This window comes from Trichosurus vulpecula, chromosome 5 (assembly GCF_011100635.1).
Source record: "Trichosurus vulpecula isolate mTriVul1 chromosome 5, mTriVul1.pri, whole genome shotgun sequence".
NCBI classification, from domain to species: Eukaryota; Metazoa; Chordata; class Mammalia; order Diprotodontia; family Phalangeridae; genus Trichosurus; species Trichosurus vulpecula.
Window position 1 is genome coordinate 62,889,440 of NC_050577.1, and position 14,909 is coordinate 62,904,348.

The following is a 14,909-nucleotide window of genomic DNA, read 5'->3' on the forward strand; positions in this document are numbered from 1 at the left end:
CCAAGGCCTTGTTTTTAGATTCTTTTCTAATCATTGGAAGACAAATCTCTTGTTTCTGAAGTGTGTGCTGCTTGTTGCTACAAGAGGCTGTACAGAACACTAAACTCCCTGAGTAATGTAGGTCGACAGAGATTTTCACCCAAACTGACAAAGCCAGATGGGCTTAGAGCTGTTTTCCAATGTTGAGGAATGACGCTCAATAAATACCTGCATTTTCAAAGATAGCTTGGCATAGCAATAAGTTGACCATCAAAATAGGAAAGCATACAACATGAGGGAGAGGGTTGCTGGGTTGGCCTCCACTTCTTTCCATGGGTGAGTTGTTTCTGTTAACTTTTAATACAATGCAGCCAGTCTGTTCTGTGCATTGCAGGAGGTACAGAGTTGAACTAAGATAGAATTCCTTCCCTCATTGAGCTTACCTTAACTGGCATGGGGATATGATCCAATCCAATAAACACTGATTAAGCACCTGCTATGTGCCAGCTACGGTGTTAAGCACTAGGGATACAATAATAAAAAGAAAACCAGTCCCTGCCCAGGAGGAGTTCGCAATCCAATGTGGAGAGGCAGCCCACAAGAGGAGGCAGGAAAGGGGAGTAAGGAACAAGGGGTACCTGGCAGAGTAGAGAGACAATGTCTTTGTTTTGCCCCTTGGCCTTTTCAATTGCCATTCAGGTCAAGTTCAACACTTGGGGAGCATTTATGTGCAAGACAGCTTAGAGAGGAGAAAGAAGAGAGGAGACTCGTGGCCATACAATAACTCGGACCCTGAGAGCCTCCCCATCTCTTAAGTATTGCTCTCCTTGAAGTGCCTTTTTAGCTATCATCAACATCATCATCATTATCATCGGATCATAGATTTATAGCTGGAAGGGAGCTCAGAGGTCATCTAGTTCTACCTCTTCCATTTCCAGATAGGGATATTGAAAGGAAATTTAGTGACTTGCCCTAGATCTCACAGGTCATATGGTTCTTTCACTAAGTCATTTAATCTTGCTGAATCTCACAGTCCAGTAAAGTGAGGGAGGAAAGATACTTGAAATGCTCTTAACACTTTCTGATTCTGAGATTCTAAAGATGCAACCAACAGATGATGCCTTAATAGGACTCTTTGAAGCGCTTCACATTTGTTTCTATAGTACTTACTTCCTCCTACCCCAAATGGTTTGTCAATCTTTACCCTACTGGTCTATCGGGCTAGCTGTCTTTGGGAACATATTTATTTGATTGGTATATTTCCTAAATAATGGGAAACAGCTCTTAAGCCCACGTGGATTTGTCATTTTAGGTGAAAATCTCTGCATAGTATTCATACAGACAATTTGTCATGAATGGTCTGACATCTCATAGCAGTGAGCAGCACAGACTTCATAAATATATACAGTAATTAGTTGAGTTTTCATTCCCTTCCTAGAGCTGTCTTTTATATTCATCTGACCACTGTGACTACTTTTTACCATAATCTCAACTGTCTTCGAGTGAGTTGGTTACTTGGTGGGTTTTCTATGTAACAAGGAGTCTCCTTACCCAGGTACCCCCAATGTCAAAATGGAGTCAGGATGTGGTCATCTAAATATAATAGATCCAGAGTGTCCACAGTGTTGTTTTGATTTGAGTTTTGGATTATGTTTTGTGGACTAGTTAGAATCTCTATTCTCCCCCATTAGGGTCCCTAGCTAAAAGGTAACTGACTTGTCAGATTTATTAACATAGAATAGAACTCAAAATGTTCAAGGACCAGGAGTATTTCTTCTTTGTCTTTGTATGTCTGGTTTCTAGCACAGTAACCTGGGACATCCATGGAAGGCACTTAATAAATGCTGGCTGACTGATCAATCACAAGACAGATTTAAAGCTAGAAGAGCCCTGAGCAGTCATCTAGGTCCAAACATCTCATTTTTATAGAAAACATAAAGTTACTTAATTTAAAAAAAATATGACTGTGGTTTTTATATAAACAGCAACTAAAAAAATACATTGAATTAAACACAGAAATCACAAAAACTCCTCTTTTTGTGTTAGGCAGAGTAGGACAGAAACATTTAACCCTCATGTGACCACATAGGGAGGTATTAAGGGAATATGCAATGTCAAAATTGTCTACTGCTCCATTGCATGTTAAGGGTAACCTTCAAATTATCATGTTGCTGAAGCTTTCTGGGCTTTCTAGGAAGAATTAAGTCTGCAGTAACCCTGGGCAAGTCACTGTAATCTCAGTCTGCCTCAGTTTCCTTATCTGTAATATGATAATAGTAGCACTTACTTCCCAGGTTTGTTGTGAGGATACAATGAGATAATATTTGTAAAGCATTTTGCAAACCTCGAAGTGCTGTATACATGCTGGCCATCATTATTGTTATTCAAAAATGAGGTTTGGAGAGCTCAGAAAATTCCAAAAACCTGGCCCCAGAAGTCTTCAAAGACTATCATAATGCAAGTAAGAGTCTAGAGCCATAACTAGGTAAGGTGATCTGAACTTTGCTTTAGGGCACTGAAATTCAAGGGATACAAAAATAATCATGAATATTTTAAGAGACTATGCAATTTAAAATTTTGTTACATTTTAACAGCACCTTCAACAGAACTGAGTGGTAAGGATAATTAAACTAGGAAGTTGACAATTGTTAGATACCTTCTACCTTCTGCTTTCTGCCCCTTCCCCATCTCCACCCATACATCCATTGAGCTCTTCCCCAGGCAGCAGGTTCTTAAGCATCAGCTCAAAATGCCTCAGATTCTGACTCTCAACCTTCAGGTCAAGTCCCAGGGTCTCTCCCACACTTTGGGGTTTGTGCTAGAGATCTCCCCGATGTAATCCACACAGAAGGTAGTGGGATGAAGTGCCTGAAGTCTTCTGTGGTTGATTTGGGGGAGCATTTAGTGATGTTTCCCAGTTGTTGGCTGATGTCCTGTCATCTAGCATGGAAAATCATTTCATTTTTCTTTTTGTTTTCCCTTTTTTCGCCCAGCTTAGGTTTTTATGCTCATCCGCCTAAACAATGATTGAGCTACATTTGGAATGACTACACGTTACAAAAGGTGTTAATTATTGCTCTAATGTTGTCATATTACATGGCTGTACATACCATTACCAGGGTGGCCAAAAAAATTCAGTGAATAAATGAACAACAACAGACCACAGGATCAATTTAAAATGAATAACTCCCTCCCCCCAGTTGTAAAGCTAATGAATTGGCAGGTGAGTTAATATCCCAAAAGTAGCAGGGACCTTGCGTAAATTTGGGCAATTTCTCCTGTATCCATAAGGACCATTGTATCCAAGAGTTGGTTTGAGAGAAGAAAATAGAAAGTCATGTCCTTGTATCTCCTCCATAGAATGACCTAGGAACAATTCACAAGGAAAGATTAGATTGAGTCTGTTTTAAAGATATTAATTCATCCATTCTTAGCAAACATTATTTGTTACTATGGGTAAGAGATTCTGCTAGGCATTGGGGTAAGCAGATTAATAATAATAAACATTGAGCCGATAAGATATATAATAAGAGACTGGCTTCAGAATCAGAAGACCTGAGCTCCAATTTCAACTCTGTCACAGACTATTTGTGTGACCTTGGGCAAGTACTTTTATTAGTTTTCAAGCCAATTTCCTTATATATAAAATGAGTGAGATTAGATGGCCCACAAGATTTCTTTCAGCACTAAAACTTTCAGTGGAAGAGGCCACTGGAACAGCTAGGTTAGAACCAGGGAGGATTTTGATTTATGATAAAAAGAAAAGGAAAAAAAAAGAAAAAGAGTCAGATTACAACATTATAAAGGAAAACAACTTTGAAAATCTGAAGAACATGTAATTGGGGGAAAAATATTTTATCAAAAAAAATTCTAAAGAACTATGATAAACACAATGGCCAATTAGGACTCCAGAAGATGAAAGATAAATCCTAATTTCTAATTCTTGGCAGAGAGATGAAGTAGAGGCATGAAATTAATTGTGCCTTTTCAGACAAAGCCAATGGTGGATTTGTTTTACTTGAGTACCATTATTTGTTACAAGGCTCAGTTTTTGGGGGAGGGTTAAAGCCATGAGAAGGAAAGGAGAGAAGGATTAGTTATAATAATACCAAAAAACCCACAACAACACTAACTATGGGAGAGACCATATGCAAACAACCATGTACAAACTAGATATCATATTTGTGTACATAGCCAAAAGCCATTCCTTGATAAATAAGTGGTTAGCAGATAAAAGCAAGAATTGCATGCTATTAACAGCTATATGAAAGAATGTTCCAAATCTCTAATGATATAAGAGAAATACAAATCAACATAACCCTTAACCTCACACCCATCAAACCGGAAAACATGTCAAAAAATGGAATAATCATTGGTAGAGGGGTTGTGGGAAGATGAACAAACTAAAGCTTTAATGGAATAGCACTGAGTTGATAACAACTACTCTGGCAAACAATTTGAAATTTTTCAAAATTAAGTGGCTAATACATCTATATCCTTTGACCTACAGATTCCATTGCTAGGCACATCCTGTTCCTTCCTCCCAAGGAGGTCAAAACAAAAAGAAAGGTACCATCTATACCAAAATATTTATATAGCAGCACTTTTCATGGTAGCAAAGAACTGGAAACAAAGGTGCCCATTGATTGGGGAATTGCAAAACAAATTGTGGTACATAAATGTAAAGGAATATTATATTGCTGAAAGAAATCATGAATGTTACCGATATAGGGGATGATGGAAAGAATTATTATGAGCCAATTGGTTTTTATTCATTCAAACCCATCATATATACCTGTACGAGAGAAGCAGAGCAGTAACAACAGCTGACACTGATTGGTATAAAGTTTGCAAAATGCTTTTTAAGTACATTAGCTCATTTGGACCTCATAATAATCTTGTGAGGTGGATGCTATTATTACTAGTAGGTAACATATACATAATATATATGAAATTAAATATATGTGAAGACCAATATATGAAATGATGATAACAATATAATTGAATGTCAGACTTTTTAATTGTGTGATTAGTTTTACTGAATTGTTTTCTTTTTTATTCTTTGTTACAAAAGGTAGATATTTGAGAGGGATAGAGGAAGAGATCCAGGGGGGAATAGGTGATATAAAAACAAAAGGTAGCAATAAAATTATTTTTAAATAAACCAAAGAGTAAAAAAGTTGGAAGTGGACAGAAATAAACAAGGTAGCTCTGGAGCTACTATTTTAAATACATACATACATACATACATACATGAATATGTATATATTAGCTTAAGCTTTATGTAATAGTTTCATTGGTTCATATATGCAACCTTTTTTCCAGTTTTTTGTATATGGAAATATTTGTATTTGTTGATTTGTCATCACTCTTATAATAATAAAAAAGGATAGTCAAGAAAAACAGTCATATTTGGTGATGACTTTGATTGGGAATATGAGGGAGAGTATACACAAGGTTAATGGAAATATCATTAATAAAAACAAAGGCAGAGGTTGGGGGTGGGGGATAGGAAGAGATTATGAGCTCGGTTTTAGACTACTCTTTCCCAGAAGTTTAGAAAAGGAATGGCCAACCACAAGCATGAAAGTCAGCAGCAAAAACATATCCAACATGGTGCATGGTGTTTTCTGACTGAAGAGCAAGTCATAAAATAAATAATGACCCACAGAATGGCATAAAATTTTTGCTATCATATCATCAACTTTCTCACAGGGAACTAAGAAGAGTCCTTTTGATGAAAGGAAAGATGATTCCTTCAATATGAGAAGTGTCGACTGATTAATCCATCAGGGATTGGTCCACAGGGTGGTTTTAATTCTGCCTAAATTCCCTGGCATCACTTCCTTACCTAAGTCTTAGAACAAAGAAGAGTAATCATATGTCTCACTAGAGCTCAGTTACAAGACCCTCAGAGAGGAGCCCTGATTGAGAAGGCATTCTTGGCTGTGGATATTTGAGAGTCAGTTTTAATTTCTCCATTCAATGGAGTAGTAGAAAGAGTACCAGACCTAGACTTAGGAGGGCCTGGGTCCAAATACTACCTCTGACCCCTGACAGGTACTCCTAGAGCTGACACGTAAAGCTAAGCCACTTGATCTGTCTTCTGGACCTCAGTTTCCTCATCTGTAAAATGGTGGTGATAATAGCATCCACCTCACAGGATTATTGTGAGGCTCAGAATGAGCTAATGTACTTAAAAACACTTTGCAAGCTTTGTACCAACCAATATCAGCTGTTGTTATTGCTTGGCTCTTCTTGGTACTCGGTGCAGGTATGTTATGAGGATGGGTTTGACTATGTAAAAGAAGCAGCCTGGAGGAGTAGAAAGTGAATTGTCCCCAGAGCCAGAAGACCTGGCTTCAAATTCCACCTGCTTGACGTATTACTTGCATGACCTTGAACAAGGAGGGGCTTTAGTTTCCTCATCTTTAAAATGAGAGGGTTGTACAATAGCCCTTGAGACCCCTCTTCCAGTTCTAAATCTATGATCCCATGATCTAAGAACCACAGAGAGGTTCTATGTCATTCAGAAAAGCACAGTGCTAATGTTAATTCCTCCCCACCCCAATTCAATACATCATTTAGTGTCATAAACAAAAGAATAATTAAAGTTATATTTGGGCACTGATTAGATACTGATGGAGAGGGATAATAGAAGGGAGGGTGGAGAAAATATTCCTAAGTAATCGGTACATATGACTGATTAGGAAATCTGTTTACGGACTTATTTCCTCCTAGCATTTGGCCCTTGAAATAATTTTCTATGTGAATGTTAAAAGCCAGATGAAAAAAATAAATAAAACGACCCTGATTACTCTTCTTTGTGCTTCAATCAGCAGCATGTCAGTTTCTGAATAAACTTTAATTCCTTTCCTACGCCTGTAGACAAGGAAATTTGCAGCACAATTTTTAAAATTCCCTGTTAGGGGTCTTAAGAACAATTAGCAATTAAAATAATCCATTTTCCTACATTTCTGCTTCACAAACACAGTTGGCAGGATTGATTTGACAGTTGTATGTGCCACCCCAGTGAGTTCTGTTAGCATTTGGATCCATCTATAGTGCAACGAATGCCTCGCCCCTGGGTGCATACCCTGGACTTCTATACCAGTAGTCCAAGGAGAAAGGTCTGCTGGGCAGGAAAGGCTTTGAGGACAATCTCAGAAATGGATGGAGTCAGGGGCCCATTGGCCAGGCTATCTTCATTAGAGAAGATCATTACCAGAATGCCGAAAAAGGACCCTAAGTCTCCTACCACCCTTTCCACTTATACAGTGACCATGGTAGAGCGACAGGAAGGAGAGCACAGCGCCCTCTCACATACTTTTTAGATCATGAATAAATATTATTGTAACTGTAGGTTCTATAAGTATGAGATTATTCATCAGTCAGTATGGTATCGTGGAAAGAATCAGTTCCATTAATAAAAATAGCTAGCATTCACATATGTATAATATACATTATATATAATTTTATATTTGTGTATGATATGGTATATATTATATAATAACAATAGCTAGCATTCATATATACTATATAGTATTTTATATTTATATATTATATAATAATAGCTAGCGTTCATATATATTATGTATTATTTTATATTTATATTTTATATAATAGATACCATTCATATATTATATTATATATTATTTTACATTTATAAATTATATTAATAGCTAGCATTCATACAGCACTTTCAGGTTTGCAAAGTGCTTTACATATGTTGTTTTTTTTAATTTGATCCTCAAAGTCACCCTTTTAAAGTAGGTGCTAGTATTATCCTCATTTGACAGAAGAGGAAACTGAGAATGAGAGAGGTTATGTGGACTTGCCCAGGGTCACACACAACTTTAGCAGGTATCTGAGGTGGTATTTGACCCCAAACTCAGCACTGTATCCCCTTCACCTGCCTTATGCAACAGTAGGGACAAAAAGCATCATTTCGTGGGCTATTATGTCATTTCTCCTTGCAACACTCATAATAAACATAAGCAAAAAAAGGGACCAGCAAGAACACTACAAGAGATGTATCCATTGCTATTGTAGGGCATAGAAGAGGCAGAAAGATTCTATGAAAGACTCAAGAGCCTCCAAATCAAGTAAACAGCTACTTGGATATTCAGTGACTTCTTTGTCACAGATAAGCATGGCAAAAGGTATATTTGGAAATATGGCTAGTTTGAGAAATAAAGACCAAAGGCGTGTAGCACATAGACAATTCAGAAGTCTCATACCTATGTACCACAAATACTTTCTCCCAGAAGAGGACCAACGCCTCGGTGAATGATTGCTAACTTGTCCACAAGCGATAACAGCAGCAACAGCAACAACCACCGCCAATACAGCTGACCTGCACGAGGTCTTTCCCATCATCCCAACTGCTACTCTCAGATTATCTCCCATCTGTTCTCTAGGTATTTTATTATTTATATATTGTCTCCTCTGTCAGAAGGTGAGCTAACCTTGGGAAGCACACTAGATGGGGGCTCATGATCAACAGTACTAGAGAACCCCCTAACCCCTCAGGCAGAGCTCTAGAATGTCAAAGCAAGTGGAAGGTCATAAGATCATAGATCTATAGATGGAAAGGACTTGTGAGGTGATCGAGCCCAGGCCTGTCATTTTACAGATAAGGAAGCTGATCCAGGAAGATTAAATGACCGAGGTCATACAAGTGGTGTCAAGTGTAAGATCTAAAAGTAGGTCTTCTGCTGTCAGAGCCAGGCTTCTTTCCAATATACAGTCAATGTCATGAAATGTGAAATCAAATACAGCTTAGGAGACGAGAAACAACTAGTTTCTGGTGTGGGAATCATCAGATGTTGTTTGTATCCAGTCATCAAACAAATTGGATCAACCTCAGAAGGTTATGGATGATGATACTCAAAACTATAGCTTTGGCTCTGTGAAAAATTCTTTCATCTCAGTAGACTATAAGCATCATCAGAATCCATCTTTACAAGCCTGGGGAGTTATGATATTCAGGGCAGTGGACCTAAGGAGATAACCTCAATCAGGAATCAGCTGCCTTTCAAAGGGTTTGGTTGAGAATAGGGTGGGGAGGCAGGCCAAGGAGTCTCCAGCTGGACAAAGAGAAGAAATACTTTTTAATACTTTAAGCATTGAGTCAAGAATAGACCGGCATCTATGGAGTTGTAAAAATAGTAGCTCACATTGGTATATAGTGCTTTAAGGCTCCCATGGCCCTTTACATGTGTTATTTCATTCACTAGCAGCATTTTATCCTTCTTTGACAGATGAGGAAATAGAGGCCTTGGGAGGGAGATGGGGGGAGGTGGAGAGGGAGGCATGGTTTAGTGATGGTGAGGCTGGTGAAGTGGAAGAGGCTTCTCCTGCCTCCAAATCAGTCACACATGCTGAGAAACAGCATCTATAACACATGGTCAGCTCAGTGCACAGAAACTAAGGAACCTGGGCCAAGGAAACAGGGGCAGCAGAAAGGTACACTAGGAGCAGACACAGGCACAACCCAAGGCCGGGGTGCACACAGGCAGAGGGAGGACCACACGGCAGGCCTTTTCTGACGTTGCCATGTAGATGGAAACACAAGCGGAAATATGAAAATGCAAAAGGCAGACATAAAGGTTCTCTTGTTTTTCATTTTCCTATCTCATTTCACTCTCCTCTCTCTTCCTTTTCTCTCTCTCCTCTCTTTTTTCTCTCTTCCTAGATTCTTTCTCTCATTTCTCACCTTTCTTCTTTCTCACTTTTTTCAGATCTCTTGTTTCTCCTTTCTCTAATCTTTTAAAATCTCCATTCTTTTCCTCATCTCTCACCCTGCCTTTTCATCTCTTCTCTTTTCTTATCTCTCATTCATTTCTTCCATCTCTCTCTCCCTCCCTCCCTCTCTCTCTCTTCCATCTCCCTTTCTCTCCCTCTCTCTCTCTCTCTCTCTCTCTCTCTCTGTCTCTGTCTCTGTCTCTCTCTCTCTTCCTCCCCACTCTCTGTCTCCCTCTCTCTCTCTGTCTTTCCCTGTCCCTTCCCCCTCCTCCCCTCTCCTCTTTCGTATATAACTTAAGTAAAAAGATAAAGTAGGTGAAATTCTCAGGAGCCTAGATTTTGAGCTTAAAAGAATGTCATTGTAAAGTCAGGTCATCTGGACCAACAGTCTCAATTTGCAGATGAAAACTGAGAAAACTGAGTCCCAAAAGGTCAAGTGATTTCCCAAAGTCACACAGGCAATAAAATGGGTGTTATCTAGATTTGAACCCAGGTTCTCATGGTTTAATGATGCACCAAATGCCCAGACACCCCAATAGGTTTCTTGAACATGGTTTGTCCTCCCTTTTCTAGTCAGTGCCCTATTCTCCAGACACATCTTTTCCTTCTCTCTCCCAGCAAAGTTTATTTGTCCTACTGTCAGTTCCTTTATTCTGCTTTGGAACTAACTTATCTGTACTTAGGTCATAATGAGGGCTAATAGGATAACACATTATTATTTCCCAGGGAATATATTTGCATTAAAACAGGGGTCTCTTGGGAGTAAGGCAATGCCTTACTCCAAAGAAATAAGTCAAAAAATTAGAATTTCAGGAAGAGAGAGGGTATCACACTAGCCCAGCAATCTTGACACTGAGCAGGTGTGGGGATTTTTTCCAATTTGTTCTGTTTTTATTTTAATTTTTATTACTATTTTCAGTTCTAAATTCTCTTTCCTTCTACCCCTTCCCCACTCACTAAGAAGACAATAAATACAATGGGAGGCGGAGATATTTTTAGGAGAGTATGGTAGGCTACTCTCTACAAATTCCACCTCAAAAAGTTAAGGACATACTATGTGCTGAGCATCCTACTTTCCAACTAGTTACCTAATGTGGCTTTAAAAATCCATACCTTGATCTCAACCCCAAAGTTATAAGCAAATACTCATAAGACCAGATTCAGAACTAAATAAATCTCGGCTTTGGAAAGAGTGACCTTGAGAGAGGATAACTTTTCTTTTACCTGCCCCTGCTCTGTTCCTCCTCATCAAGTATTGGGCCATTGGTCCCATGTCTTCTCTCCCCTCTTCCTCCTCCTGGGCCATTACCCCTTTAGACCACTGCAAAGATAAAATGGGTATACAGGAACCTGAGATAGTAGGGAAAAGCAAACCCATAAAAATACTCAGCAGAGCCCTGATAGAGCACTGTTGTTAGGCCTCTGGTTTGGCTATAACTCAAGACCAGTGGGGGCTTCTCCAAAAGAACAGACTGTGCTAACACATAGTCAAAGCCCAATATCACTATATAGGAGTGCTTCATGCCAGTATTAGTCCTGTCTCCTTCCTTGATCTCCACACCATGCACATACTTCATGGTAGGTGTTTGTTTCCTCATGCATTGCCACTTTTTTACTGATGCTTTACATAAATAAATTTCCTCAGCATTTTGCTTTTGTTTCTTCAAATTTTCATGAAGCCTCCCCTAGCCAAGCAAAATACTCAGAACAGAGCATGATACAGGAACAAAAATATTTCATTTGTTTACCTCCTCTGCCTGGCATATAAAGCCTTCCGCACCCATTCCAGCCTGATCTCTTACCTCTGTGTAATATCATTTGTTTTTTAATATTTTATTTTTTCCCAATTACATGTTAAAACAATTTTAATATTTGGCTTTTTTTAAGTTTTGAGTTCCAAATTCTATCCCTCCCTCCCTCTTCCCCTTCCCCCTCCTTGAGATGGTAAGCGATCCAAAATAGGTTATACATGTGCAATCATGTAAAACATTTCTATCTAGTAATTTTGTACAAAAAACAAGAAAGAAAGAGGGAGAGGGAGGGATAGAGGGAGGGAGGGAGGAAGGAAGGAAGGAAGGAAGGAAGGAAGGAAGGAAGGAAGGAAGGAAGGAAGGAAGGAAGGAAGGAAGGAAGGAAGGAAGAAAGGAAGGGAAATAGTATGCTTTGATCTGCATTCCGACTCCATAGTTCTTTCTCTGGATGTGGATAGCATTTTCCATCATGAATCTTTTGGAATTGTCTTGGATCATTGTATTGATGGGAAGAGCTAAGTCATTCATAGTTCTTCATTGAACAATATTGCTGTTACTGTGCACAACGTTCTTCTGGTTCTGCTCACTTCACTTTGCATCAATTCATGTAAGGCTTTCCAGGTTTTTCTGAAATCATCCTGTTACTTCTTATAGCACAACAGTATTCCATCACAATCACATATACCACAATTTGTTCAGCCATTCCCCAATTGACGGGCATCTCCTCGATTTCCAATTCTTAACCACCACAAAAAGAGCTTGTGCAATACAATTTAGATAAACTGTACAAATCTGCAAATGAAGTTCCCCTCCAAAAAAATCATCATCCTCTCCCACCTCTGTGCTTAATGCCCTTCTTTCCATTCTTTATCTATGGAAGGGAGCCAGATTTGTATCTTAGACCTGCAATTTACTACCTATAGGGTAGTAACCTTGTCTGGGCCTGTTGCCTCAATTGTAGAGGGATTTGGACTAAAGGGCCTCCCCCCACTTCCAGCTCTGAATTTATGGTCCTCTCTGATCCTATTCATTTCTTTCTATTGTTTAAAGCCCAGCTGAAACAAACCTTCTCTAGGAAACTTCCCCTGATTCCTGTCCCTACACCCCCACATAATTAAGTCCACCTCCCCAGACCTCCCATACTACTTTATTCTGGAGCTCTCTACTGAACTTATAATGTATATTTGTGGCTGTGTTGGTATTTTGTCTGGAAATAAACTTTGTATCTCACCCTGCTCCCTCCACCCCACCTAGCACCTCGTAGGATCATACAATCACAGAGCTAAAGCCAGTCCAATCCCGAGGCCCAGGAGAGGTTAAGTGACTTGCCCAAGGCCACATAGACAGTGAGCATCAGAGATAAAATTGATATTCATTTCATTTTCCAAAGAAAAAGAACCCTGGATTTGAAGTCAGAGGACTCAGGTCAAAATCCTGCCTCTGACACTATCTTCTGTAACTAGGCTTGGGCAAAACTGACTTAACCTCTTGGTATCTCAGGTGCTAATGATGTGGGAGGTGGGCTAGAGGCCTTTACCTTCCTTTCCAGCTCTGCCTCTATGTTCCCCTGAAACATGAGCCTCAAGGAATTCAGAGCTAATCAGGGTTACATCCCCTTCATCTTATATCTTAGGAGGATGTAATTCATAGAAGGGAAATGACCTTCCCAAGGTCACACAGCTACTTAAGCAATATGGCTTGTGGGTCTCATCAGATATTTCAGGAAAGTGCCAAGGGTCTGGAGAGCTGACATCGGATCACAAAGCAGACAGTTTCATCTCTGTGGCTGGATGGCCCTGGCCAAGTCATTTGAACCTCTCAATGCCTGAGGCATCTAAGACTATTAAATTGCTGGATACCCATCAGGAGCTAGCCTCGTGAAATTACAGCTCCAGTGTTAAAAAGTCTTCATTATACCCATCCCTATCCCTTTTCAAACAAAATTACCTATTTCTGATCACTCCCAAAAGTGAGTTCTCAGAAGAATAAAATGCCTTCACACTCTGTGTGTGTGTATGTTCAATCTAGAATCGCCTATTGTCTTAATGTCCCCAGGCTGTGTTGGTCTGGAATACACACACACACACACACACACACACACACACACACACACAACCTGGAAGATAACAGTCAAGGAAACACAAAGAACTTACTGAATCTCTTCCCCGGTGATGCCGAGATGAAGCCTTGGCTGCAAAATAGTTAACTAGGTGTTGGTCCTTCTGAGGATTGTAAGGAGGAATGACACTATTCAGGTTTGGCAAGAAGCTGCTGGCCCCTCTGGCTAGGCTGTCCACTGCGATACAATCCAGAATGAACCCTTTTTCTCTACACCACAAGTCAGAGGCAGAAGAAGTTGGTGGTGTTAACATTTTTGACATACTCCATTTCTCTTTCTTAGGCATCAGCACTGCTTTCCAAGGAGTTAAGCTAGAGAAAGTTGGGGGTATGAGGAAATAGAACTAAAAACCGGGAAGTTGAGGCTGGGCCAGGATAAATGCGTCACTGCCTCCCTGCTGTGCTGGCCAGTCTGCATAAGTGACAACAAAAAGCATGGTTGGTACACTAACAAGAATGTCTGCCTAAGTCTGATGCTATTTCTGCTCTCCACCCATGAAAGAGGTTCATCTAGGCCTAGAAGCTGATGTGATGCATAGGATAATGGAAATCCCTCAGTGGGTCCTGCCAACCTCACCCTGCTTCCTCTTGACCTTTGTGCTCCCAACAAAGGGGGCCTCACATGACTTCAAGGCTGAGCCAATAATGTTCCTGTCCGATGTCACTGGGGGCCTGGGAAACAGTTAACTTTAAAGAGAAGGATACAAGATGGTGGCAGGTTAGGAGGTCTGATATGGTCAAAGGCTCTGCTGTTGAATTACCAAATGGGATTATTTGGATTTAGTATCATTCTGGGGGGAGAATTGCAGAGAAGGGGAGCAAATTTTTTTCCCTTGTGATGACCCAAATTTTTCCTTGCTGGGCAGACTGGCAGGGGGCTTTTCGGAGACCCTCAACTCCAAACCTCTATGGACTCATGAACTTGCTGAGCGACCTTGAATAAGTCACTTCATAAGATTCCCTTGCTTCTATGGAATGCAGATAACCCCTACTTTCAAGGCTGCCTCACTGGGTTATCCAAAGACTTACTTAAATAGCACTTTGTGTCTCTACCAAAAAAAAAAGGCCCTGTGGAATTCAAAGTATTAGTAGCTGGTTGGAGCAGCAGGGTCCTTCTGTTCTCTTTCTAAAGGTAAAACCGAGCTACCTTCCATGGAGGCCAGCTGACCTTTTTTCAGGCACGCTCATTCAGTGATACTTCCTCAGTGAGATAAGTTCACTTTTCATTTCTTAGCTTTCAAAAGCACTGGATTTTAATGCTCAGCTCAGTTCTGGCCCCTGGAACAGGCTGGCAGCTACTCCCTGGATGAAGGG

General features: G+C 40.0%; 1 protein-coding gene across 1 annotated transcript; it reads right to left on the bottom strand.

The window, feature by feature from the left end:
• Positions 1-3,187: 3,187 nt before the first annotated feature.
• Positions 3,188-13,882, bottom strand: LOC118852203 (uncharacterized protein C17orf98-like). Its single transcript, XM_036761877.1, has 3 exons — positions 13,631-13,882; positions 10,951-11,047; positions 3,188-3,345 (listed from the first exon to the last, which is right to left on the bottom strand). Exons 1-3 carry the CDS (start codon positions 13,880-13,882, stop codon positions 3,188-3,190), a joined length of 507 nt encoding a protein of 168 aa, XP_036617772.1.
• Positions 13,883-14,909: the final 1,027 nt, after the last annotated feature.

Bases quoted from the DNA above. Each gene is read 5' to 3' on its own strand.
- LOC118852203 (XM_036761877.1), bottom strand. From the start codon at position 13,882: ATGCCTAAGAAAGAGAAATGGAGTATGTCAAAAATGTTAACACCACCA. The intron at 11,048-13,630 runs GTAAGTTCTTTG...TTATCTTTGCAG, and splicing joins ATCACCGGGGAAGAGATTCA to TGGTCTAAAGGGGTAATGGC. The intron at 3,346-10,950 runs GTAAAAGAAAAG...AATTGTTCCTAG, and splicing joins GAGGAACAGAGCAGGGGCAG to GTCATTCTATGGAGGAGATA.